General features: G+C 42.0%; 1 protein-coding gene across 1 annotated transcript in view; it reads right to left on the bottom strand.

The window, feature by feature from the left end:
* Positions 1 to 26,560, bottom strand: part of LOC140993514 (venom phosphodiesterase 1) — a 40,321-nt gene that overhangs the window by 7,919 nt on the left and 5,842 nt on the right. The window contains exons 3-20 of the mRNA XM_073462973.1: positions 25,335 to 25,490; positions 25,101 to 25,226; positions 24,573 to 24,633; positions 23,906 to 24,003; positions 22,475 to 22,554; positions 21,263 to 21,382; positions 20,176 to 20,285; positions 17,707 to 17,772; positions 17,539 to 17,611; positions 12,675 to 12,783; positions 10,663 to 10,785; positions 9,662 to 9,693; positions 9,425 to 9,552; positions 8,581 to 8,650; positions 7,795 to 7,882; positions 7,539 to 7,711; positions 675 to 720; positions 378 to 532 (exon numbers count right to left, since the gene is read on the bottom strand). Coding sequence (XP_073319074.1) covers positions 378 to 532; positions 675 to 720; positions 7,539 to 7,711; positions 7,795 to 7,882; positions 8,581 to 8,650; positions 9,425 to 9,552; positions 9,662 to 9,693; positions 10,663 to 10,785; positions 12,675 to 12,783; positions 17,539 to 17,611; positions 17,707 to 17,772; positions 20,176 to 20,285; positions 21,263 to 21,382; positions 22,475 to 22,554; positions 23,906 to 24,003; positions 24,573 to 24,633; positions 25,101 to 25,226; positions 25,335 to 25,490 — 1,814 coding nt within the window. The remainder of the gene's footprint in view (positions 1 to 377; positions 533 to 674; positions 721 to 7,538; positions 7,712 to 7,794; positions 7,883 to 8,580; positions 8,651 to 9,424; positions 9,553 to 9,661; positions 9,694 to 10,662; positions 10,786 to 12,674; positions 12,784 to 17,538; positions 17,612 to 17,706; positions 17,773 to 20,175; positions 20,286 to 21,262; positions 21,383 to 22,474; positions 22,555 to 23,905; positions 24,004 to 24,572; positions 24,634 to 25,100; positions 25,227 to 25,334; positions 25,491 to 26,560) is intronic.

Raw genomic sequence — 26,560 nt, 5'->3', positions numbered from 1 at the left:
ACTCAAAGAGCCTTCAGTCGGGCATACACGGTAAAAAGAATCAGACATTTTTGTCGGCCGTCGTCAGGCTCTTGCAAAGTCTGTTCCCAAAGGTCGGTACCTTTTTCTCACTGCACCTGAACGTGCCATGACGTCAGAAAATATCGAGGTGCTGCTGACTTGTGTGTGTACATGAAACACACACACATACATCTGTGTACTGTCAATCAGCGATCAGTAGTTACATTAACTTGAAATCGTGCACAGTTCAAACTGGACAGGGTCTCATTATTCCTCAGCATCACAGTCTATCACCATGTGTGTTTTTATTTTATTCTGATTCAAAAACATTCAAACATTTCCAATTTGAAAATCAGAGACTTTTAATAACCCCTTACTGGCCGGTCGATGGTGAAGGAGCTCCACAGAGGCATCAGGGCCGTGTGGCTGTAGCCCAGGATGTATCCCTCCTGGTGGAGGACGCAGTACGTCTGGTCGGGCTGCAGCACTCGAGGACGACCGAACGGCATGTGCTTCTCCTCTGCAGCGGACACTGAGAGAGGAGAGAAGTGCAGTTCACTCAGAATCGTCAGAAACCGATTGAAAAAGAATGATCTAGAATTTGACAAATCTAGAGAAGAAGGTAAAACAAAGTTTCTTAAAGGCACAAAGTTGATCAGATGAAACCTCCTCACCTTCCTCTGTTGTCAGATTCAGACGGCTGTTGATCGTATTATCAGTCTGAAGAGAAAGAAAAATAAGGAAAGTTCAAGTGTTTGTCGTTTTGTTTTTTTTACCCAACACTGACAAGTTTGTCCCTGTCCAGCTTCCATCCTTCATGAACAATATCAAGAAGCTCTGCCTCGGCACACAGTTTTTGTTGAAATATTTCAAATCAAATTTAACTTAACTCTATTTTTCAAGATTCAAGATTAATTTATCATTATACCATCAGGATCGTACCACTAAAATCATACTTGTTGTCCCTTTATGCTACTTTAAAAAACAAAACAATATGAATGGATGATTAAATAATAAATAAATCATAAAGATATATATATATTTTTTCCAGGTGTAGGGCAAAGGATGAGTTGAGGAGTCTACAGCCTGGGTAAAGGAGCTGCTCTGTAAGTCTCCATCAGTAATAAAGCCGTGTAAGATAAGTAATTATTCCATTATTCGCCATCTGTTTTCTTACAACTTCCAGAAGTGTGGACAAGTGGACGTACTCTGCAATGAACCAAAGCGGAGGGCTGATCTCAGTTTCCTGAGAAGGAACGAGGGAAAACAGATCAGCAATCCGCTTTCCTGAGAAAGAACAAGTGACAACAGAGACGAGCCCTCCGGTTACAGAGGAGGACGTCATCCTGGTGGTTGTGGTGATCAAACAGACGGTGAGATCTTGATCATTTTTCTTCCTGTCACATCAGGGTGCATTGCTTCAGGCTAAACATAGTTCCTGGGTGGGTGTGTTTGGAAATAGTCCTGCATGGAAGAGACGCTCCAGACTTCAGACAGTGACACAGTTTATGTATAAATAACCTCCAGTCTGTTAGAGAGCAGAGCAAGTGATAGGAGCTCTGGTGTGACTGAGTATATACTTTCAGTTTACACAGACAAAAGTCTCATTCACACAACACTGTTGAGCAATAACAGCTTCCACTGTTCTGGTTTCAGTCTTTCCACCAGATGCTGACCCCTGATCCCATTCAGCCACAAAAGTATTAGCACTGATCGTACTGTCTCCTTTGATCAACAGAGAAATCAAGATCAACCCACGCATCATAGCTCACGTCTTCCTTTCCACAGCCGGTGGACAGATCCTCATTGACACCTTTGTTTCATCCAGACTGCTGTTTTTTTTTCTGCCACGCGTTCGTACGAAAAGTCTTCAGAAAGGTTCCCGGATGCTGCAGCCAGGATCTCAACTTAAACTAAAACATTTGACCAGAATAAGCTTCACTCCTTTGAGTCCCTGTATAACACTGTGAAGGTCAAATGTAAAAATTGTACACAGACGTCGGGTGATCAGGTCCAACACGTTCTCACTGCTCGCTGGTCAAACAAGCTGGTTATTATTAACTAAGGGTGTGCACGCTGTCATCGAGTCATTATCACAAGTTGTTTTGCGGCCACATATTTAATATATTTCATTGCCTCACAAGTTGTTCTGTGGAACATCTGCTGCAACAACCGTTCTGTTCCCAAGTTCAGTCTTGCAGCGCTCTTGTTTATTATCAATAACCTCACAATCCAACCGTGAGTCATTGATTTACTCAACAGATTTGATAACCACAGCGATGTGAGGTCTTAGTTTTTTTTACACCATCCCAACTATTTGCAGGATTCTCACATGTGGGAGAGATTTTACCAGCAGATGGTCCCAACTTATCTCCATGTGAATCCGTCTCCACAGAGTTCCACAGAAAGCGAAACAGAGGAAGCAAAAACAGATTTGTGTCGTCTTCTTCACCAGTTCAAGCAAAAATATTACAGAAAAGTGTGCACAGGCGTAGGCTGACTTTCACACTGGGAGAGACCGCAGTCCGAGTCTGCGTTGCAGCATTTGTGCATGTGAAACCACTGGATATTATTAATATATAGATATAAAGATCTGCAGACATGTTTATTGGGACCAAATCTGGATAATTTTCAAAGGGAAGTTGCACCATCTCCAGCAGTGCTCAGTGACCAGAACAGATTTGTTTTCAGTTTGAAGAAAGACCGCAGGACGTTGTGGCGACCAAAATAGGATATTTTTTCACAGCAAGTTGGGGCATCACCAGCCGTGTTTGTGGTAAACAAAACTAGGTAATTTTAACAGGAAGACACACAATCTCCAACAATGTTTGTGGGGAAGTGAGTGTTTGGAAGGAGACCATGGGACATTTCCAGCCATGTTTGTGGTGACTAAAACCAGGTATTTTCTACAGGAAGTCAGGTCATCTCCAGCTATGTTTGTGGGGACAGAATGGCTGTGTTTCTGTCCACAAAATGCAGTATTTTAAGCCAATCCATGATGTTTTCCAGCATAATCACAGCAAGACAAGACAGAAATAGAAAATGAAACCAAACTTTCAGCTAAAATGATTCCTGTGATACGGTTGGCACAGGCTGGATTGACAACAACACATCTACTGACCCTCAGTTTTCCTCAGGAAAACAAAGACCAGTTTTTATTAAATCCATATTGGATGATTCTCCGCCGCCAGATTTACATCCAATGGCAGTAAAGGAGTAGTGGAGAAGTAGGGGGTGGTGGATTGGATGTAATCCGTCAAGCTTTCCTGCAGAAGACCAGAGTTTGGGCTCCTTCACAGACTTGTCGTAAATGTTCACCTTATATTTAACCGGATCACGATCGTGTTTCATTTTCCACTAACCTCAAATCATATCAGCCATAGTTTTCCAATGAACGCAGTTTTCCCGAGCCGCACCCACCCTGCAGATGCTATAGTACAGGGGCGGCGTCGTTCTGCACTGACCACATCCTCACAGTTTAGTGTCAATGACACATTTGATTTATAGACAAACGGTAAGACACAGTGTGTGTAATGTGAAACTACATCTCTATTGGGAATCCAACAGAAGCATCCTGAAACAGCTGCAGTCTGTAATGTCTTGGCAGATACAGCAGGAATAAATCCACTGCAGTATCAGTCTAATTATAAAAGCATGTGGTGGTTTTTTTCCACGTGTGCAGCAGATTTTTGATCCTGCTTTCACAGGGACAAGACTTTGACTTGCAACACAATTATTTGTGGTTTATTTATTATTATTATTGTTATTATTATATAGGCTTGTGTACAATGATACCACCAGTTACTTTAACGCTGACCGGTGCTTTAAACAATCACGCAGCAGTCACCTTTTCTCTTGTGTGGATTTAACCATTTCAGAGCAGAGCATTTTTTTTTTTTTTTGAAAACTGGTTCAGGTAATCAGAAAAGGTATTTTTTGAGAGTAGTTGATCTGATAATCGGCGAGGCAGATTAGATTAGGGAGCGCCCTGGTGAACGTTGCTATCGTGGTGTGTAGTACGAGTTGGAGGGATGCAACATTTTTGAAGCTTTGCTCATATTTTGGACTCAAAGTCAGGCTGTCTTGACCCTTGTTGACCCCGCGTTTCCCAACTTCATGGGGATGCAATTCCTAACAATCACAAGAGTATCAGTGCACTCCCACAGCTACACAGCTGATAGAGACTTGGTCACCACATTATTTCAGCCAAACACACACACACACAACATCTGATCTCAGGGTGAGGTCAGAGGAGAATGGTCCCTCTCTTCCAGGTAACAAAAGCAATGAGCTCATCTTTGTCCAGTGAGCTGTGGAAAGCAGCCGTGAATCACTGTAAAGACAAACTAAATGATGGATAAAAGAGACATCGTTGACTTTTTTTCGCTGTCTTCTCTGTTCCGGTGACTAAGCTTCTGTGGTAAGATGCATCAGGCCATTACTGGCTACATTTACTCGCCCTGTGTCACCTAATACCAGTATAACTCTGATACAGAAACTGCTCAGCGTGGCAATTTTTTCTGGGCCGGAAATGATAAAACTGCGTTTTATTTGTTTTCCTGTCTTGTCACTTGACCACAGTGGGGGGAAAAAAAGACAGCAGTAATCCCCGAGAACCTGCCACAAACCACACGGACTGAAATAGATCTGAAGTGTGTTTCTTACTTTCACCGCCCTTTAAAGTGTTACCAATGAAATGAAATGAAAAACAAATTAAAGTTGTGTAAAGGAGACTGGGTGTGACGGGGTTCAGTGAAAACAAAAGAAACCTGCAGGCTGTTGTAAGGCCTTTCTCACTGTCTTGATTAAAATCTCAATGGGCCTAATCAGAGCAGAGATTCACGCTGAAAGTCTGATTGGATGAGGTCTGCAGTGAGTCCAGGACAGAATCAGAACCACTTGGCGTCGTCACACCCTGACTGGCTCTGATGGGAATGCTTCAAGCTGCTCTCAATCACTGATTAGGATGCAGTCTCCACACACCCTGCACAACAGGTGGACTCACTCTGCTGCAATAACTGAAAACCCAGAGGGATTTTTGACATTCGGCTGAAGAGAAAGTAAGTTTTAAATATCAGAGCTGCTACAAACAAACTATGATAGGAGTTGTTAGTGTGGCGCGAAGGGGATCTCCACCACATCTGTTATCTTTGTATCACATCTGTGGTCAGATGAACTTTCTATCTTCACTTTCTATGTGACTTTACTTTTTACAGGAATAATCCAGGAAATCAGAAAGAGCCTGTACAGTCAAACTTTGAAAAAAAAAAGACTAGTTGTCTGTCTGATACTCCTCACACGGATTCTTCCAGAGGACCAGGACGTTCGCCAGAGGTGGATCAAGAATATGATAATTATTATTGATTAAAGTGACTGCGAGGAACTTTTAAGTGTTTATGAAAACAGTCTGGTGATTCCTCTGATACCCACCATCAGCCATCAGCAACAAAAGACCTGTAGATGGCATTTTGTTGCCAGGCGACCAATGAAATCATCTTTAATTCCTACTCAAAAAACGTAATCATAAAGTCATTGTATACTTATTTGTTTCATTAATGTAACTGGTCTGTAATGATTAAATTAAAATGCTAGTAGTTTTTCCTCTTTCTGGGCTTTTGTTATAAATATGTGTGATCTGAATTATATTAAACTGGGCAACACATCCTGCTCATCGTCTGTTTCTCTCCTCAAATGTTTTCAGAAGCATATTTCAGCGTCCTCTTTTAGCTGTAATAACATATTGTTTGTTACCAGCTGGCCGCTTTACTGTTCCCTTGCAGTTTTTGTTGGATTTAAAGTGGCCACATGTATCCAATCCCAGAAATAGGACTTCAGTAATAACTGTAATGCAAAACTGCAATCTCCACCCGTTTAACTCTTTTTATTACAAGCCAACATCTGATGATTTGTACTTTCTGTACTTAGTATTCTATGTGCCAGGGGTGAGAGCTTGTGGTGTGGTTTGTTTCCAACACCTTGTCACCCACTGTGATATACGTTATATAAAGACACTTTGCTGAGCTGAAACGGAGTAAAACAGTTAATACTGCTCTCACCACCGAAGTGAAAAGCAGCATCTGGCCGAGACAAACTGGAGGTCAAGCGCTTGAATGAGCCGAGAACGTTCCACGAAGTCGGAACAAGATGAAGTACGACACCTCGTATCTTGAGCTTGGATCATATTTTCATAGGCTGAGAGATCAGATGATAAATGAGCAAATGGTTCCTTCATGAAACACTAATTAGGAAAAATGAGGTGTTTATCACTGTTTCTAGGAAACAGGAGCTGGCAACCTTTTTGTATACAGAGTAAGAAAATCAGTTGGTGCTTGTTGCTTTCCAGCAACTCAAATTACCAAGAATCTCAAGATCATGTTTCCAGAACTCGCTTGACAGCTTTTTTCCTTCTGGAATATGTGAAACACGCCCATTACAAGTGATATCATCGTGTCTGCATCATGCAAACCTCCAGTGAGGTTTGCATGATGCAGACACTGCTCCCTGTTCCTGCACGTACATCAGATATCTGTTTGAAATCTGAGCACATCTTTTGAGCATCATCCAAATTACATCATGTATTGTTGTAAAGTGAGAAGTCATTTGTCTGATGTACTGTTGGGATATATCATTATCATTATATCGTGAGACCGCTAATCCAGTGCCTCCTAAATCATTCCCAGTTCTTTTTGTTTTTGCATTGTCACAGTCGAGAAGAAGAGGAAGAGGAAGAGGAAGAAGAAGAAGGGGAGGAAGAAGAAGAGGAGGAAGAAGAAGAAGAAGAAGAAGAGGAGGAGGAAGAAGTAGAAGAAGAAGAAGAGGAGGAGGAAGAAGAAGAAGAGCAAGAAGAAGAAGAAGTAGAAGAAGAAGAGCAAGAAGGAGAAGAAGAAGAAGAAGAAGAAGAACAGCAAGAAGAAGTAGAAGAAGAAGAAGAAGAGGAGGAGAAAGAAGAAGAGGAGGAAGAAGAAGAAGAGGAAGTAGAAGAAGAAGAGGAGGAAGAAGAAGTAGAAGAAGAAGAAGAGCAAGAAGAAGAAGAAGTAGAAGAAGAAGAAGAAGAAGAAGAGCAAGAAGAAGAAGAAGTAGAAGAAGAAGAAGAAGAAGAAGAAGAGCAAGAAGAAGAAGAAGAGCAAGAAGAAGAAGTAGAAGAAGAAGAAGAAGAAGCAGTAGTTAGGCACTACCACAGTGCGTGCCCACTGTTGCTGCACAAAACCTTGCCAAGAAGATTAGAAGGAGACAATTCATCATGAATTCTGTGGGCTACAATTATCTTGAAGTGAACATCTGATATCGTGTGGATATCTGTTTTTTTCTAGAATGGTTTGAAACAAAACAGAAAATCCAGCCAGAGATGTTCTTGATGCTGAAACACAGCACGGTGAACCAGCAACACCTGAACAGCAGGTTTTCTGGCATGTGCTCTCAGGCCATCATCATGTAAACCCACAAGCTCTTCAGAATGATATTACTTATTTCCTTTCTTCTTCTTAAATCAGTTTTTTTTTTTTTAGATTTTCAAGGCAAATAAGAGTAATGATACCCACCAGGACAGGACAGGAGCATCCCAGGCTGTCTGCAGGGCCCAGGCTCACCAGCGCACAGTTATCGGGTGAGCTCTGCTCAGCGGGGAGCCTGGGTGTGTGGAACGGCTCCCTCAGGATGTGGTTCATACTCCCATGAGTCCCATTGTTGTCGGTGGGAGAAATTTCAAGGATGTCTGCGTGGAACAATGACCCTTTCATGTTTACAGGTTGAGTCAATGCGTGTTATTGTTAACGTTGACGTAACACACAAACTTACCACACATGAGATTGTACAGCTCGATGTTGGAAAAGGGTTCGATTTCCGTTTTGTAATGAAACTTGGGTCCATAACTGAGAAACATGGCCTGCGAGAAAAGAGGAAGTGAGACATTTGAAACGGGGCCGTGGTGGCCATGTTGGGGAAAAAAAGGTCAGGAGGGTAAAAAAAACAACAAAAAAACATGCAAACTTAAAGGTGCAGTATGTAAGAATTGACCACGTGTCCAATTCAGCATAGCGCAGGTGTTGTAAGCTATTTAGCTCATTTAATTGTACAGCTAGCAGTTTTATTAGCTGTCTGCATTGGGAGCTGGGAGCACCGGGGGGATTGTTGTCGTTTCTTTAATATCAGACTATCAACTCTTGTGGTACAATGTGGCTAGGGGCTAGCTGGTTAGCATGCTAACTTGAACAGAAATCCTGCAGCACAATACAAAGATGTCAAACGTGTTATATCTTCACTTTCTGTTGCTTAGGGGTAGCATAAGACAGTAGTGCTGCAACTAACGATTGCTGTCATTGTCAGTTATTTTCACGATTAATCGATTCGTTGTTTGGTCTTTAAAATGTCAGAAAATGATGAAAAAATGTTGTTTACTCTCATGGAGGAGGAAAGAAACCAGAAAATATTCACCGGAATCAGAAAATCTTGGCTTTTTTTGGCTTTTTTTGACTCAAACCAATGATTCGATTAATAAGTAGTTTATCGATCAATCGTCGCAGCTCTAGAGGACGTTACTGCCGACGAATACGACAGAACAGTGCAGGAATCCTCAGTGCTCACGTGCATGCTCTCAGCGTCGTTGTCATAGCCGTGAGTCCCACCAGCGCAGAAGGTGAGAGATCCTGGACTCCTGTGGAAAAACAAACACGACTCTTCTTCAGTTTTGGCATAAAACAAATGAGATCAGTGTGCAGAGCTTGAGGGAGGTAAAGGTATGAACAAAGACCAGGTGTGATTTATAAAAGTTAAAGGTCCCCTGTAAACCCCCTACAGAGAATTACCTCACAGGCATTGTGGTAGGAAAACTACACCATTAACCTCCTATAAAGAATGAATAATGACCAGATTGCACGATGAGCATTCTCTTAATGAAGATAATGAGGTTTTCCATCTCATGCATTGTGGTTGACCTATTGATCTGTCCCATGGAGTTAACCACACACAGACTTGTGGCCTTGTGTCTTTGTTTCAAAGGAGCCTAATAAAGAAGAAAGAGGCATTGACTCACTTAAATCTCACTTTGTGGTGCCAGACTGTGGTGTCAGCTGTATTGAAGTCTATGGGAGAGGCATGTAGAAACTGATGACTCCTGATGAAGAAAAGCCTCCAGGAAACGAAAGAACACACTTCAGAGAGGAGGTTTACCACTGATGATTTAAATAGATGTTGCTGTGCCTCTGCTCCTGTTCATGGTGGAACTGCGATCTCATCAGCACTCAGTCATTTGGTCAAGTCATAGTCATCAGCATAGATACGTCGGGTTTAGTGTGTTTCTCCATGCATCTCCCACAGACTTCAATAGCGAGAGTGAGGTAATGGCTTGTCCTCCCAAAAGTTCATTTGAAACAGCAAAAAAATAAAACCAAATGATCTGCAAACAAACTCCAGATGTGTGATGGATTACCGCTCAAACAGCCACTTCAGCTCCACCAGGACATTTACATCTTCGATGCGACGGCTGTTGGCAAAGTGGAGGCGCTTCGGTAGGTCGGCCTTCAGGTACGGTTTGATCTTCTGGTCCGGCTTCTTACACTGAAATCACCCAAAAATTTGAAATCCTCACATTCATGTGTTCACATACACTTTGATGATCTATCCCATTTACTTATCGTGGGCGGTGGAGTGATCTCTGAATACTTACAGTCATGTCAGCGACAAGTCCAGCTGGGTCAACTGTTGAAAGGGAGAAAACGAATGACGTCAACATTGCTGTTGCTACAGCAACTACAACACCCAAATGTTTGCCTGCTTTCCCGAATTTAAGAATGACGCAGCCCAAATCTGAACTAAAACTAATGGGGAATTATTTGCGCATCTGGACTACATACAAAATCAATAAAAAGACAGGAAGAGACGCACATTTGGGTTTATTCTGGGGGCTTTTTAGGCTTTTGACGACGGGACAGCTTTAGAGAGTGAGTGGTGGAAGACGTTCACTGAAGAAAACACATTTTTTTCATTAAATGTGGTTTCTGAGATATTAAACATGATAGTGATTGGAGTTAAATCCAACATGCAGGCTCTGACTAATAAACAGACGACATCCAGTGTAAATATTGAAGAATCTCAGCTTTTGTGAGTTTCTCCAAATATCACAGATTTCCGCACATTGTTATAAAAGCCCACTGGATGCTTGTTATTGTATTTATAATCAAATAAACCCATTAATTAAATAAACAGTAGTATTGTTGTTCCCTCGAGTTACAAGAAGAACATCCGGTGACGAGATGACTTCAAGCGTTTGTCACAGGCTGGGAATGTGTGAGAAGTCGTTGACCCTAACGGACAGGCGCCACGATACGGCTGCAAAACACTGATACACATTGTATTATGTGACTCTGCCATGTGGTTTGATCTTTAATCTATTAACCTAGATAGACAGGACCACCCACTCAGCCACCTTACTATGCGTCACACGGCTGGCTGAACGTCAGGAGTAAGTCTGTGGGTGCGTTCGTTCCACTGAATGACTGAAAACATGTCAACAGGATCCAGTCCACTGCACCTCGTCAGTCAGGTGGATTTAATTCTTTTTCTGGAAGGGTTGATGAAATGTCAAGGCTTTTAAGGATTTGATGTCTTTTTTTACAAGTCTTCTCATAAAAGCAGCGATCATCTGGATTCTGTCGCACGTTCACTCACTGACTGTGTCTTTGTTTCTGGCTCTGATACGTCCAAACGGTCCCTCGGTGACCCAGTATTTGCTGACGTCTCCCACCAGGTCCTGCATCACCTCCTTCCTTTGGCAGCTTGTCTCCTCCATACCTGCAACAGTACACAGCTGTTATATGATCTCTGTCATATTATCCTCCAGAACGCTGATAATTTCTCTTTGTTCTGACAAACAAACAAAAACACATGAGTCGTTGATTCACAGACGCTTTGATTTCATGTAATTTGCAGCCATTTCACACACAATATAATTATATGATGATATGACATAAGTGCTGTCTTCTCCTGGTTTTAAAGGCTGTGTTACAGTAAAGTGATGTACCAGACTGTTAGACTCTTAGATGACTATTGATCAGAAATCTCACTGTGTTAAAGTATTAATAGTCATCCTTTCGGTATTGGTGTGATATCAGTATCGAGGTATTTGGTCAGGAAGCCAAAGGTTTCATCACACTGTAAAAATCCATTTGCTTACACTTGAAATGTTCAGTAGGTGTAACAACAATACGAGCAGGCAGACTGTTCAGTGCAGAGTAATCCTGGCTCGCCTCTTTTTTCTCCTTGCTGCACAATCAGTGTGTTACCTCCTGTCGCTGATCAGTCGTGAAGTGTGAGAACCTCAACGACTGTACGCGGCAGAAGGTTGTGTAGCGTGAAAAGGACAGCGATCTGACGACTTTGAACATCTGTTCAGACGGTTTGTTATCAAAAGGAGATCACATAAAATTGTGTAAATGTGTGTGTGTCCCACTTTCCCCAGATACGAAACCAATAAATGTCTTCGGGCAGAAGTTATTTGTGTATTTGGTGGAGCCTTTGTCGTGATTCTGTTTCTTGTCGTTCTTGTGTTTCCTGTTTTATTTTGAAATTGTACCCTTGTGTGTCGCGTCTTGCTTTTCAGTTCCTCCCGTGTGTTTTTCCCTCCTTCCCTCATCTGTCCTGTCCACTCCTCACTCCAGCTGTACCTCATGCCCTCATTAGTGCGTCTGTATATAGTCTTTGTTCTCCCTGATGCCTTCGTCAGTTCGTTCCGTCGTCTTCTGTCTTCGTCCACGTTTGCCTGTGTCGCTACTCCGTCGTGTCATCACCAGTGTCTCCTCGTGTCTCGCCTGGGTATGTTTCTGGTTTTTGTCCCTTCTGTTTCTCATTGATTTGTACTTTGCTGTTGTTGCACTTTGTTTTAGTTTTTACTTTGTCTTTTTGTCCATCGTGACTCGTTTTTCGGTTTTCCTTGTTTTCTCGTATCGTTCAGCTTTGTTTTATTAAAGCTTTAGTTCCCGTATTCCTTCCTCCCGTGTGTGTCTGCATTTGGGTCCTCACCTTGTCCTCAATCAAAATAATAACGGCCTTAAGTTTTGTCAAACAGCAATAATATATCATTTTGAATGTCTATGGAATCAAATTACATAATCATGATACCATCATGACATCATACGGACGCTAAGTACAGTAAACTAAGGTGGGGAGCTTTGTCTGAAAGGAGGCCCACAGTCTAAGACTTGGAAATCACCTGCACAAGTTAGTGTTAAAACTTGTCCTCAGACGCACAGTATAAGGTTACAGAGTCAGCGTTCATACTCTGTCAGATTTCCTTTGTATCAGGATTGAGTGTCTCTAATTGTTGCTCTTTGTTGTGGCACTGTTGATGTATGAAACCAGAACTCCATAACAGCGTGACTCTTTTATATCTTTGACAATGTTTGATTAATGGCAGTCTTCTCTGTGATGGATTACTGAAATGATCCGCGCCCTGAAAGGACTTTAGCTTCAACACTACAACATGATACTCAGAGTTGACTCAGCGGCAGGTTGTGACTAAATAATGATATAATGATATTGATAAAGAACAGGGACTTGTTGCATTGTAGCTGATGATTCATAGCTCAGTATGTTGATATTGATCATGTGTATCCAGGCATCACAACACATAAACCACGTTGTTAGGGGTATTTTGAACAAAGCCATGTCACGTCTTGTGTTACCGTGATCTGCCAAGATGATGATGTTGACACAGCGGTGGAGGCCAATCTGCTTGAGGCCGTTCATGAGCTGACCGACGATCTTGTCTACGCCCTGGATGGATTGAACCAGCTGCAGGAAAACGGTTGAAAGAAACAAAGTTCAACATTCAAAATCATGATTCTGAATTGTAAACTGCAATAATTAGTGAGTGGCTTGAGGCCAAACACCTTGTTTGGTTGTATATGTTCACGTTGTCTGACTCATTGGCTCAATCACAATAAACCCCAACTCAGGATGAGCTCACCTTGTTGGATAAAAATGTGTCATTCCAGATTAAATGGGTTGATATGATGCAGTGCAGCGTCTTTGCTTGTGCCAGAAGGAGGTGTGGCAGGGTGGAGATGAGCATGTTTCAGTACGGTGTGTGTGGTGAACAGATTTTACAGTATGAGGTTTCCAATTAAAAGTTGCATTTTGTTTTATCCGTTACTGACAAATGTTGACATCAGCAGCTCTCTGACGTGCAGCTGGACGTGCAGCCCAGCCACCAGGATGTTACGTTAGCAGTTAATGTTTCTGCAATCCACAGATGACACGAGGAAGCCATATTTCCACCTGCAGTTTGAGTCTGTGTTGCAGCATTTGTAAGCGACTTTTCAGCTGTGTTTTGCGTTCAACAGCTGGTAAAACCATGATTGTAATCTGAATATGGGGCCGTAGTAATCAGGCGGCGGTCTCTCGTTAGCAACATGACCAATTATGCATCTCCTGTTTGTAAATAGGTGCTGGTAGTATTTTCCAAGAGATGGTTTCAGGATGAGTTACTTGTTTGGTTAAATGTGATGATGAAGGTTCTTAGTCATCCAGGTCATGGTAAATCTGCTGTATCGTGGGCAACTGGGCTTGTTTCAGTTTGTTGAAGACGCTTCACCTCTCATCCAAGAGGCTTCTTCACTTCTGACTAACTTAAGGACGCGTGTGAGCTCTGAACGACTCTGAAACTCAGAGCTCGCACGCGTCCGTAACGACTCTGTAAGGACACTCACACAGAGTTTACTGCAACTCCTCCAGTTAGTTAGAAGTGAAGAAGCCTCTTGGATGAGGGGTGAAACGTCTTCAACAAACTGAAGGTGTATTTCTAGATAAAATGGGTGGACCCGATCATGCAGAGTCTTTGTTTGTGCTGTGACGGATGATGGGTGGAGATGAACGTGTCAGAGGTCAGATCATCTCTGGCAGACAGTTTCAGTACACAACTAAGGCAACCAGAGACAAGGCCCCTTAGAAGAGAGGACTCCCTGCAGCTCATCTACATAAAGTAAATGTTATCTCTGTGTCCTGCTGACATCACGAGAAGCACAGATGAACATTAAGGCCTGCCAGAGATGGAGCAACAGATTAATGACAGAGATGGAGGCTCCACAGTCCACACCAAGCAAAAGGATGTAAAGTTAGCAGTTAACGTTTCTGCAAACCACTGGTACGTCCAAGTTTGATGTGGCATCGCAGGCTACATATCATATTGACATTCGAACAAAATGTGACGCAACGCACTCACGTTTCGGCACTTGCAGCGTGACACCACTGCATGTTTTTAAGACGACCTGGGGACCTTTCCAGCAGCCGAAACAGGTATTTAAAGCCAAACCGTGATGTTTTCCTCACCCTAACCAAGTGAATTTTGTGCTACGTGGCTACATGCTAACATAATTACAATGACAGTGCAAACATGCTGATTTTAAGCCGGTATGTTCACCATGTTTGAGCATACAGCCACATCCAGGATGTCCGACAGTACTGACAGACGGACTAACATGTTGCAGACTGATTCTTCACGATAAGAAAATTATATTGTATCTTCTTTTGACTCATCAAGAAACAACAAATGCAAATGCTCACACTCACAACACAACTAAGAGAGGAAATTTTCCCCAGGTGTTCATTAACATCCTTGTATTTGTTCTTAAAACAGATGTTCGCAGTTGGAAATGACCTGCTTCACACCACTTAGCTGCATTGTTTGTGTATGAGTCACTCCTTCGCACGTGAACCACTGTGTTTTCCAACATACTCAGAGTTCAGGCAGGCAGATTATCTTAGTGTTAAATGTTCCCAAGGTGACAGTTACTGCTCAGAAGCTGATAAATATCTGGTAAATTGTTAACAAGCGGGTTTATTACAGGAGCTCTGGTCGAGACTTGTCCCTGAATTGTTGTTTTACTTCATTTTTTCACTTGGACTCATATCCACTGTAGAATATATTTAACAGGCTCCAACAGCCAATGATTAAAGGAAAACATTTAATCTGAGCAATTAAACATGATCTGACAGCTTCTCATGAAGCTGTGAATAGTCTGTAGGTTTGTTCCTTCACAGAGAACATGTGGTGCCGTCTCTCTGGATTAACAGCGATTACAATCAGTACACAGCGGCCGCACAGAGAACATCTGATGAAACGTCAGCCTGAAACTGAATAACTTCAATAACAACAGTATAATTATTATTATTATAACAATTACTGAGGATTGATTACCTTCTGGATCGATAGTGTCCACTTTGAAAAGTTGTGTTGTAAGTTGTGTTGTCAGCTTTATTTTGTCTTGGACGGTGACAGTCTGCAGCTGGTTCACAGCTACATTCATGTTTTAATCCAATTCAACCCACGATGTAAACAACACATGCTCTCGTTGTCTGTTTAGGTAATTCGATAACTGTGACTTTCACATTTTCACATCTGTTCATCCAACTCTCTGAATCCAAACTTCGGTTGTAGGCCTTCCGACTGTATTTGTGACGGTTGACTCATCGTTAGCTTGATTGGCTCATTATTGTCCAGATTATTTTTGTCATGAGAAACAAAAACATGCTGTTGATCTTTATCGTGTCATTGTTGTGTCTAAACTTGTTTTTGGGGCTAAAACGGATCAAAGCTGTGCTGGGAACTGTCCCCGGCCACCAAGACTCAAACAACAGCTTTGAAGTACCTGTTAGATTGGAGCCTTACGTCCAACAGCAGCGTGTCCATCAGATAAGTCTGTTTATGCTCATGCAGTACTGAGAGGAGGTTTAATCAGGTAACATTAATAAAACATCTGTGCGGCCTTATCTGCAGAGTCTTTAAATGTAACCTCATGTCTTTGATCTGTTGTGTATATACAGTATATATATAAATATTAATATACAAGGATTTGGTGAAGTACAATGTTTCAAATATGGATGTTGCTGCAAAGAAGCTACAGATGCTTCAGTCACGTGTTGAACCCGGCAGCACAGACGACCTCTACAGTCACAGGACATTATGATGTCACAGTGAAGTTAATCTTTGACCTTTTGGATTAAAATTCAATCACTTCGTCATTTTATTCCGTTTAATTTTGTCATAATAAGCATCTGCATTCCTGAGCTGTGAGGTAACAGTGACCGCTGACCACCAAACACTCATCGGTTCATCCTCGAGTTCAAGCCGATGTTTGTGCTCGAGATAATGAGATTTCCTCGAGGGGTTATCCTGACACATCGCATTCACAAGAACGTGACAGACATGACGTCACTGTGACCTTGATCCTGGTTGCATGAGACTAATACTACTTGTGGTCCTTTAGTAAACAAGAATAATTACAGAAGTCGTCATTTATAACGTAAAATGTCCACCACATATTTCACCAAACACATGGGTCATGTTGTGATTGTAGTTCTGTGTCGAATCTTGGTGATTTTGGGTCGTATGTCTTTTTTAAACATCTGATTTCAGCAGTCGACATCTGAGCTGCGACCGTCATTATTACAGCCAACATGGCTGCCACACGACCGTCACACTGCTGGATATTTTTAAAGATACATGAAGACATTTTCATCTGTTTCTGTGGCGACCAAAACAGGTATTTTGGTGCAAAACAACAAACAATACTAAAAGTACTTAAAAGACATAATAAACTATATAAATATAATAGAGTGTGACCTATTTTAAAGTGGTCCAGATTTGTCCAGTATTGCAAAAAGTTTGACCTGGGTTGTGCAAGATCAGAGCGTCAGTGACTCAAACTTACATTAGTAATGATGGTTTCTGACCCTGACCAAGTGTTTGTTTTAATCTAACCAGAGCATAAACACAGCGTTGTGACAAGAGTGGAATAAAATATTTAATCTAAACCAACGGAAAGTTGCGACATAAGGAATCGTTCAGTTTTGATTTATCTGTGGTTTTGCAGAAACGTCTGGACTAATATTTATTCCGGAGATTGGGCCGAGTTTACTGGTAATACTCAAGTGCTCAAGTGGATGTTTGTGCCAAATTTAAATAAATTCCCTCAAGATGTTATTGAGATGTGGCACTCACCACTGACCAAAAACCATAATGCCTCCAGACATGACTGGTTGCGATGGAGGCCTAAAAATCTGATCATCCAACAGCTCCTCTTCCCGCCCTGCAGACCAGCCCTTCCTCTGCACAGAGTAAAATACGTCGAGCTCGTACAGCAGCCTTGCTTCACACCTGCGACATGTCAGCTCAAGGAGAGGAGCAAATCAACCAGCTCCACCTCACAGAGATGTGTGTTGCAATCTGATCACAGTGCGGGAAGAATCGATACAACGAGAACACTTAATTAATACCAGGAGTAAATGCAAGAGCCTGTGACCACATCTCATTTTCCAGATAAGGAGTCCGATAAAATCAACCATAAAGTGATTTGATGGATGAGTCACTTCTGATGTTTGCATGTTCAATAAACAACTGTAGCTATTCATTAATGTCAAAGTCAAGACTCTGCTGATGTTGTTGTAGCTGTTCGATTAGCGATGTCATTAAACATTTATGGAGATCGTTTATCTGGACTTCAGACTTTTTAATTGTGCTATAACGAGCCTTATCTGCGGCGAACTCACCCCTCCGCTGTCAGGACCGTAGCTGTGTCCAGATTTATCAGGTTCCTCCAGATATAACGTGTAGAAGTCTGGTCTGGAGGGAAAAAGGTCAGAGAAACTTGGTATTTATCAAACAAAACTAAAAGTCGAATCTATGCTGCTTCACATGGAAACACTGGAACCACTAACCGTTCACCATCAGGCAGCTGCAGCCACTTCAGGACAGTTAAAACTCTTTGTTCGAATGGTACTTTACTAAAAACAGAGAAGGATGACGGTTAGTGAACATTGTTTTTGTTAAATGTCTCCTGAAGACAAAATGATATGTTTGAAGAACTTTTTTTGAAATGTTTGTCTGAATAGGAGTCGAGGACGTGGCTTTCCTGTAACAGACCAGTCAGACCAAACTCACTGAAGCAGACGGAAAAAATCATTAACTTTTTCTTCTTTCTACTCTTCTATATGGAAATGCATTCACTGGATGAGTAAGACCTTCTCTCCGGGAGTTCACAGCCCATCTGTGACTAAGATTTAGGTGTTGACAGTAAGTTAATGTACGTAAGTGATGTGAGTGATGTCACATAACTTGCTTTACATCCCTTAGGTATCTTACGCTTGTTGTTTTATCTCAAGGAATAATCTGTTCCTAACCAACAGATGTTTGTATATACGTAGAATTTATTGTATAGAATTGTTGTTTGTACTCAGAGATCCTGAAGCTGAGCTGAAGAAGTCCTTTTCTAATTGTCTTGTTGTGAGAGTATTTTTTCCATCGTGTCGTACTGATCCTGCAAAGAGCAGAGTACTGAAGCCATTTTAAATATTCAGTATCGACATGTTTTGATATTTTAATACATTTGACAGCACCAGTACTGTAGCAGCTCTGGACTGGAGGCTATTCATGCAACTGGATCACACCACATCGGTGTGTATGTTGCAACGCAGCACATGATGTGAGAGAGCGGACTTTGGCCAAACAAGTGAACAGTGCCAGACTTAAAAGAGGAAAATCCCAGCCACGCTGTCACGGCTGGTAATGGTAATGTAGGTTTGAACAAAACGTACTGTTTAGTTTCAGGTGACTTACAGTAAAAGTGTGTGGGTTTAATTTGGCACCTTTCAAACCGTTCTAAGGAAGGCTGGAGGTCAGACTGAGTCAGGCCAGTTAAATAGAAATAGCTTCCAGACATTATCATATCTGGGATGAGAACATTTTGCCATGCTCCCACTGAAGTGTGGCAGGTGTGATGGGGGTGAAAACCTCCACGTGTTGAAACACCAGTGGTCGTAAGTTCAGTCGTCTGCGTCTTTCCTTTTTAAATGGAAAAAAACACATCTATAAAAAGAGCCTCATGTCCTGCATTCACTGTCCTGCTGCTCCAAATCCTCATCCGCCGCTGAAAATAGTCCCCGACAAGTGCACTATTGAAGCCAGACCCCAGTATAGATATTTATATATTATTATTTATCAGTCAAAAAGTCATTTCTTCTGACATTTTTCAGGTAATGATGGACTCTATTTCTCTGAGTTTGACACCAGTTTAGAAAAACAAAATGACTTATTGTTCCAAACTAATTGTTTTCGCGGTCGCTGAGAGACTTTTAATTAGAACATTGGGAGGAATGAACAGATGTAGTCATGGAGCAACAGGATATAAATGCAACATTATTAGCAGTTCAACAGAATGGTAATAAAAACAGGCCTTTAACTGAGTGACACACCTACAGACAGAAAGGTCAATCAACAGGCTTATAAAGTTTATGAACATCTGTTCGGACTTTATCAGCTGGGATCCTTTTATAGCTGCTTTTAATCACTTTAATTGGATTTTATGCAACATTAATATTATCAAGCATCCCAGGAACAGCGACCTCTTGGGAAAAGTTTAATTACACATTAGATGTTCCCTGTGGGGAAACGCGTCTATGTGGGTGTAATTACTGCTGCTGCTGCTGCTGCCTGTGCAGAAACTCTTATATGGGTCCTCATCTGCTGGTATGCTATGTGGACATTTTGTCTGGGGAGGACGGCACCAGATTCTGAGGAAATACAGAAGTTATGACATCTGTACTTTCACTTGTAGTTAACAGTTCCCAAATTTAGTTTCTGATCTTTCAGCATCAACATGACTGAGATCTTTGTGCTCATTCAGACGCTGACACCACGTTAAAGTCTCTCACATGATCTCCAGGAAAAAAATATATTTAATTTATTTACTTATGCTGCACCTCAAGTCCTGAGTCATATACAGATGCACATGTTCACCTTTGAAAAGCTGTTTTTTGAAGTCAGGTGACCATCAGCAGATAAAACAGTACACTTTGGTTTTACTAGGTTGCTTTCCAGGGGAGGAAATGTGCATCATCATCAAAAAATTTACGGTGATGCTGAAAAACCAGAAACAAATTTGGAAACTGTTGCGTACAAAAGAAACGCGTCTGGTTTGGAGTACAGATGTCTTAACTTTGATTTCAGTGCCGCTGTCCTCACCGGAAAAGTGTCCACATAGAGTGCAAGCAGCTTATTAGGACCCATATTTTAATTTATTGTGAGTTTATCTGTGCTGTGTCGGACCTTACACTGCCTATTTATTAGTGATGGTGCACAACCAGTACCTTTGGACTCCAGGTTCTCCAGTGGAAACAGGAAAGTCTTACCCATCGTAAGGTTGGTAGATGTTGGGAAAGCTTCCGTTGACGTTAACGTCTGATCCGGGCCAAAAGAAAGTTCCCGACTTCAACCCCTGGTACTGAGCCGTGTGCCAAATCTACAGAGACAATCAGAACAGATGGTCCTCAGTAAAACACAGGCCGGGCGTCTGATTATAATCTGTGACTTGTCATCAGAAGCTGTGAGCTGAAAGTCAATCACTCTCAGATGCTTCTGCTGTTCTTTATCTGCTGTTCCACTAAATGGTTTGAGTTAAATACCGATCCCTCCTCTGTGGCTCTTCCTGAGGTTTTTCCTCATTCGATTCGAGGGTCTCAGGACAGAGGATGTCGTTCACTGTGCAGATTGTAAAAAACCCACTGAGGTGATGTGATTGTGACTTTAGGCTTTATGTAGAACATGACACGCCCACTTCTGTTCTCACTGCATGTCGAGGAAAACCTGTTGTTTTTTGGTGCTCCGGTCTGGAAACGAAACAGAAGCCGTTGCATGTTGGTGGAAAAGTGTGCGATGACCTGAGTTGTGTTTTGTAAAGAGAAGATGCCCGTCTGAGCCGTTGTCTCATGTTTTGAGCTATAAGTCTTCTTGTGTGTGCTGAAACCAGAGGTATGAGGTATGATAATTGTTGTCTGGTTTGCAACTTTATTACTCGGATGACTGGAGCTTTCTCACATCTCTGCAAGGGGTATTACTGTCCTCCAACCAGAGTCAACTAAAATGCCTTCAGTTATTACGCTGGGCTCACATCACGGTCGGGAAAACTTATTTGCCCTGAGTTTTTGGAGCTTTATGCAGCCTGAAATGATTTTCTGCAGACTGGCTGAAGGAAAGTAATGCCAACAGTTTTTTGGGGGTAAATGACATTCTTGAATTTTTATGTTTTCAATTAATATTATACTGGAGAGAGCAGAGTCAAAGTTGAGATAGCACAGAGTACGTTGAGGTTTACTAACTTAGATAGTTAGACAACTATGATTTACGTCATTGTGCGTCAACACCCATTCTGTAAATGCATCATCCAGTCTGCATCTGTAACGAGTTTAATTTCAATGAATCACACCAAAGAAGACTCACAGGCTGTCCGAGGTACCACTCAGGGTTATCTTTCTCCGGACCGGACAGACTGAAGATGGCGTCGAACACCGGGTCATACATGACGTTGTCGATTAAACCATTCGACTCTGGATAGAGACCCTGAGAGGAGAGGAGAGGAGAGGAGAGGAGAGGAGAGGAGAGGCGAGGAGAGGAGAGGAGAGGAGAGGAGAGGAGAGGAGTAAACATTTGTAGCTGGTGTTTAACAAACAGTTTCTAGCGGCGCCTTCGTAGATGATTATTATTAACGACCCATCTGGAGCATCAGGTTACAAAAGCTGTTGAGATAGTTTAGTCTTCACCAAAGTGGTGCACAAAGCCACCAACAGACCAACACTGCCGTCCCATAGATGTATAAAGGAACTAGATACCTGACCCAAAGATGGCGCCTATTAACTCCAATAAAAACTGCTCGTCTTGGGCAAACACCCACGTCGTTGCTTCTAGTTTCCGGGTTTACTTCCTGGTTATGCGGTTATGCTCGGACCATGTGCTGCAATCCACTGCAAGTTGGAAGTTGATATCTAAATGCATCACAGTGCATTTGCTCTGGGAAACATGGACGCCTGCCGCAAACAGATGTTTGTGTGGAAAGTCTCTAAAGTTCACAAGCAACAAGAGCGGCTGAATTAACAGACCGGGGCGGAGACGGGAGGGCGGGAGTCGACTTCTATCAAGCACAAGTCAACTGAATGAAAATGACAATGTTGTTGTTACAGCACGTTTCACAACACAAACACTACATAAAGTAAAAAGTCATCAAAAGTTCAGAGGTCATTGTTCGCTGTGTGTGCCGACATATTGCATTGATGTCATGTGTGTCTGTCGGTGAAGTCGGGCTTTGTGGATCTTTGTGTCCGACCTGGATGACACTCTCACGTGTATGAAGTCTCTACCTTGTGTTGACACAGATTTTTAAATGAATTTTCTGTGCTAGAGGAACGTTTGTCAAATATAAAACCTCCATGGATGAAAAGTTCATTATAGAAAGAGTCATAAGTGACCTTATTTTGCAGTTTGAACACACAGTAGTAAAAGTAACAACAGTAACAACAGTTCATTATTTTACTTTCAATCTGTCACTGCAAAATGTTTGCAGCAAGAAATCAAAACACGCATACAGGCACATCTGCAAATGTTCATGAGTGCCTGCATGCGTACATGACTCCCTTGTCAAGCAGTGTTTCGTGTTACCGTTACAATGGTGTAGTGATTGGGGAATGTCTTGCTGGGAAACGCTGCCTGCATGTACGGTGTCGAGGTCCCACATGTCTCTGTGACGTAAAGAAACAGAAGAGGAAACACATTAGCTGGCCGGAGATAACTGAATAAGCTGGAGACTTCACAATAATGATGCTTGTGCATGTCAAAACTCTCCATGAGGGCTCAAAACATTCATTATGGAGGTAAAGGCAACTGACGCACAATGATCCCTAGACTACTCAATTTGCATAGACTTCAACTTCAAGGTTGTGCAAGGTCAATTTCCATTGAACTATTTCCTGCAGGGCAAAACCAACAATGAATGCTGGTTTGGTTCTGGTTTTGGCAGATGTCAGAATTCATTAGAAGTTGGCATTCATGAGCAGCTGGACTTGTCTTATCATGACAAAGTTTTGTTCTTTCGTCTATCGATTGGCTCAGGAATGATTCAGAAGCCAGAAAGGTAGGAGATCTGGAATCTAAACTCTTCATTGGCTAATAATCTAAATATCCTTCGGCAATCTTCGAAACCAGTCCAACTATACTTGTGTAAACTATCCTGTGAGCAGGATGCAAATCCACCGCTGCTGTCCTTCCTTAAAAGGTCCGCTTCGTAAGAAATCTCATTCCCAACTCGTCACATGCTGACGCTTTGGTATCGCTCAGTATCAATCACTCATCAGCAAGTGCTTAAAGGGATAGTTCAGCTTTTTTAACATGCGGTTGCATGACCTCAGTTTGGAGAAGCAGCAGGTGGACTAGTGTTGCTGTGGACAAGTTGTTTGGAAAAAACCCTTTTAGCCACGTTAAGAAATCAATATCAGTGTAGGTAGACGTTATATTTACAATACTTTCACCTTATACTACTTTCCCCAAAGCCACCAGACTCCTTTGATAAAAAACAGTAATTTAACTGTGCAGGACTCAGGAGCTGCTGATCTTCCACTGCCCTGATCTGTTTGATTGTTTCTGGTCCAATGTGACTTTGGTGAATCTGAGCTAAACCTTTGAAACGCCCAGAATTACACACAAACACGAACAACTAACCATTCGAGGCAACGGTAGACCAGCAATTCCTCTGATCTGCGAGGTAAAATGACTGTTTTTATGAAGGGAGTCTGGTGACTTTGAGGGGCTTCAGTCTCCGGTCGGGGGAAAGAGCTCTCACGGAGGTAAAGCAGTGAAAATACTTTATAAATATAGTGTACACTTAAACTGATATTGATCTTTTCAGTCAGTTTTTTATGTTGCTAAAATAAGTTGTGCTGTGATACACTGACTGTGGATAAGTAACTCATAAACCTGAACTACCTCTTTACGTTGCAGGAGTGTTATAGAGCCAAATATCTAAGCTTTGTGTAAGATATCTTTCCTCTCAGGACACTAAAAGTATAATAGAAGCATAATGTGGTCGACACCCACTGAGTCTGTCCAGAACGGGGATGAGACGGCTCCATTTCTGCAGGTACTGGGCCCGTAGTCCATCCAAAGAGACGAGGAGCAGAGGCTGTCGCTTAAAGCTACGACAGGGAGAAAAAATGTAATCAGGAAGAGAAAAGATTAGATTAAAATACAGACTCAACTTACAGTGATGAGGTCCAGAGTCCAGTAGAAGAGCTGACTGCATCAGAACCAAAATGTCAATGAAATAAAAATTCACGTTACACCTCGACCTTTATCCACCGCAAATTCAATTATGCGACCAAAACAGGAATTGCGTGTGCCATTTTCCTTATGTCATCGTTAACCAGCAGACACTCTGAGGTCAGCACTGTCAAGGTTAAAAAGTCAGAACATTTCCTGCTTTCTTTTGATTTATATCACATTAAACTGAAGATCTGACAGAATCAGACATTTAAAGACATCAAATTGAGACTTTGAGGAACTGGGATGGACATTTTTCACTTTTTTTTGACAACGATTGATCGATTCATCTAGAAAACAATTGGCAAAGTTATCAGATGTGAAAATAATCATTAGTTAGTTGCAGGCCTCAATCTGCAGCAGCCTTCAAACCAAAGCTGTACGTGCTTTACTGCGAGTTAGTACATGTTTATAGATGTGAAAAAGCAAACTCATTGATTCTTACTGTGCTGGACACGCTGGGGCTGACAGGTCCTCACACTCGTCCTCCACCCACTGTCTCTCACCTGCAGCACGTATAAGAGTCTCAGTATATTTCAGGATAAAACCATTAAATGAAAAGTGACATCTGACACTTCAAATAGAGCACAAAAGACAAACATCAGGAATGAATCTGGCTTTAAATATATCATTGACAAAACCTCCTGCTCGGGCCCGTCCTGCCCGTTAGCAGACACCTCTGATCTTCTAAAGAAACTTTAACGTGTAAACTGTGATTTATGATCTCAAGAGCCACTTGATGCTGAAAGGAATCCTGAACAAACAAAGTCTTACAAGCGATTATCAGTGTTGAAATCAGACATGCGAGTCTCCTTCTCGTATCAGCACCTCTTCAGTTAAATCCAGGTTATTTACATCAAGTTTACCTAAATAACCTGCATGGTGCATGTTCATATCTACAGCTTCTTGAACGGCCTTCAGCTTAATTGCGTTTGTATCTGATCTTTCCTGTCCTCTCTTGTCCCGCTCTCACCGTGGCAGACATGTTTGTAGTTTGTGCAGCAGTCTCCTGCAGACAGACAGTCGTCGGAGCAGTGACATTTGCTCTGCGCCAGCCTCTTCTCTCCACAGCGAACCCTGGTGCACTCCCACTGCTCACCTGTGGAGAACAATCGTGGAGTCAGCTGGGACGCTCAAATAAAGATTTACAGCTCAGCAAGATGATCGACAGGTGTCAAACTTGACTGTTGCAGAAACGATGTCTTACTCGGGAGGGTGCAGGTGTCGGTGAAGTCGAAGCAGCAGCTGTTGGTGAGGTTACAGTTCATGTCACACCTGCAGCCGGGGACGTCGCCATCGTACGGCTCGTAACAACGGTTCCTGCAGGACGTGTGAGGGACGACTGGATCTGGAGGACAACCGTCTGGAGGACATCCAGGGTGTGAAACATCATGTACAGTTAGAGGCAGAGCATCGGAGCTATGACACAAACCCTCTTGTGAGAATGGTGGAAACATTCAAACCAATATATGACAGGAAGGTTCCCATGTTTTACGAAAAACATCATCTTTGCTGTGTAGTTTACACGTCAGATAGTCCAACATGACGTATTCAAGTGTCACTCTTTGCCTCTGAGCCTTAGATGGAATTTTATCCATTATCCAGTTCAGAAGAAGCACAGAAGTGTTTGGTGGAGCGGTTGTTGTTTCTATTAGTAGACAGAATCTTATTCATTTCCTGCCCTGTGACCTGCCAGAACTGCTGTACTTTCCTACATTGCCACAGACTAACTGAGTTCAACATTGAGTTAACAGTGAATAGGTGAAACTAATACACCTGACAGATTTCTGTAAATGTGAAATATTTTGACACTGAAGGATTGTGGTGTCCCTTGTAACAAAGTTTCTTACTTGCAACTATCGAAAGAAATCCTGTTGTTGACGCCATATTTCTTTTTCAGCTGACTAAAAGACATCATGGTAGAACTTCCCAGTAGTTTGTGTAAAGCAGATATATAATAACCAGGATTATTGCATATTGGAGTGAAGACAGAGGTGAATTGTGATCTACGCTCTAATTTTCTGATGGCATGCCTTAACAGTGGAAACTGTAATTGAGCGAGTACAAGCAGACTTCAACCATGCACTTTTTCTAATAAACAAAAGATTACTCAAATTGTATGAAGGCCCAAACAAACAATATCCATCCATTAATCCATAACTCTGTAAGTGATTCCCGACTGTGGCTCTCAGCCCCGAGCCAGTCGGTCCTGATTAAAAGATGTTTTAAAGGCTCGGCCGTTCTTTTCTTTTAAAACAAACAGCAGATAAACGTGCGTGTGTTGGAGATCTTTTTCTGTAGCGGGTTAATTTCTCAATGAGTGAATTGTTCTGGAATTTCTTATGTTTCACCAGCTGTGTCTTTTTAGACACCTGGACTCGTCCATGTGCAACTTATCAACTCATTGTAATTTAATTAGTCTTAAGGAGAATG

This window comes from Pagrus major, chromosome 3, assembly GCF_040436345.1.
Source record: "Pagrus major chromosome 3, Pma_NU_1.0".
In the NCBI taxonomy this organism is placed as follows: Eukaryota; Metazoa; Chordata; class Actinopteri; order Spariformes; family Sparidae; genus Pagrus; species Pagrus major.
The sequence above is the reverse complement of the archived record's forward strand: the minus strand, read 5'-3'. Positions and strand labels throughout refer to the sequence as shown.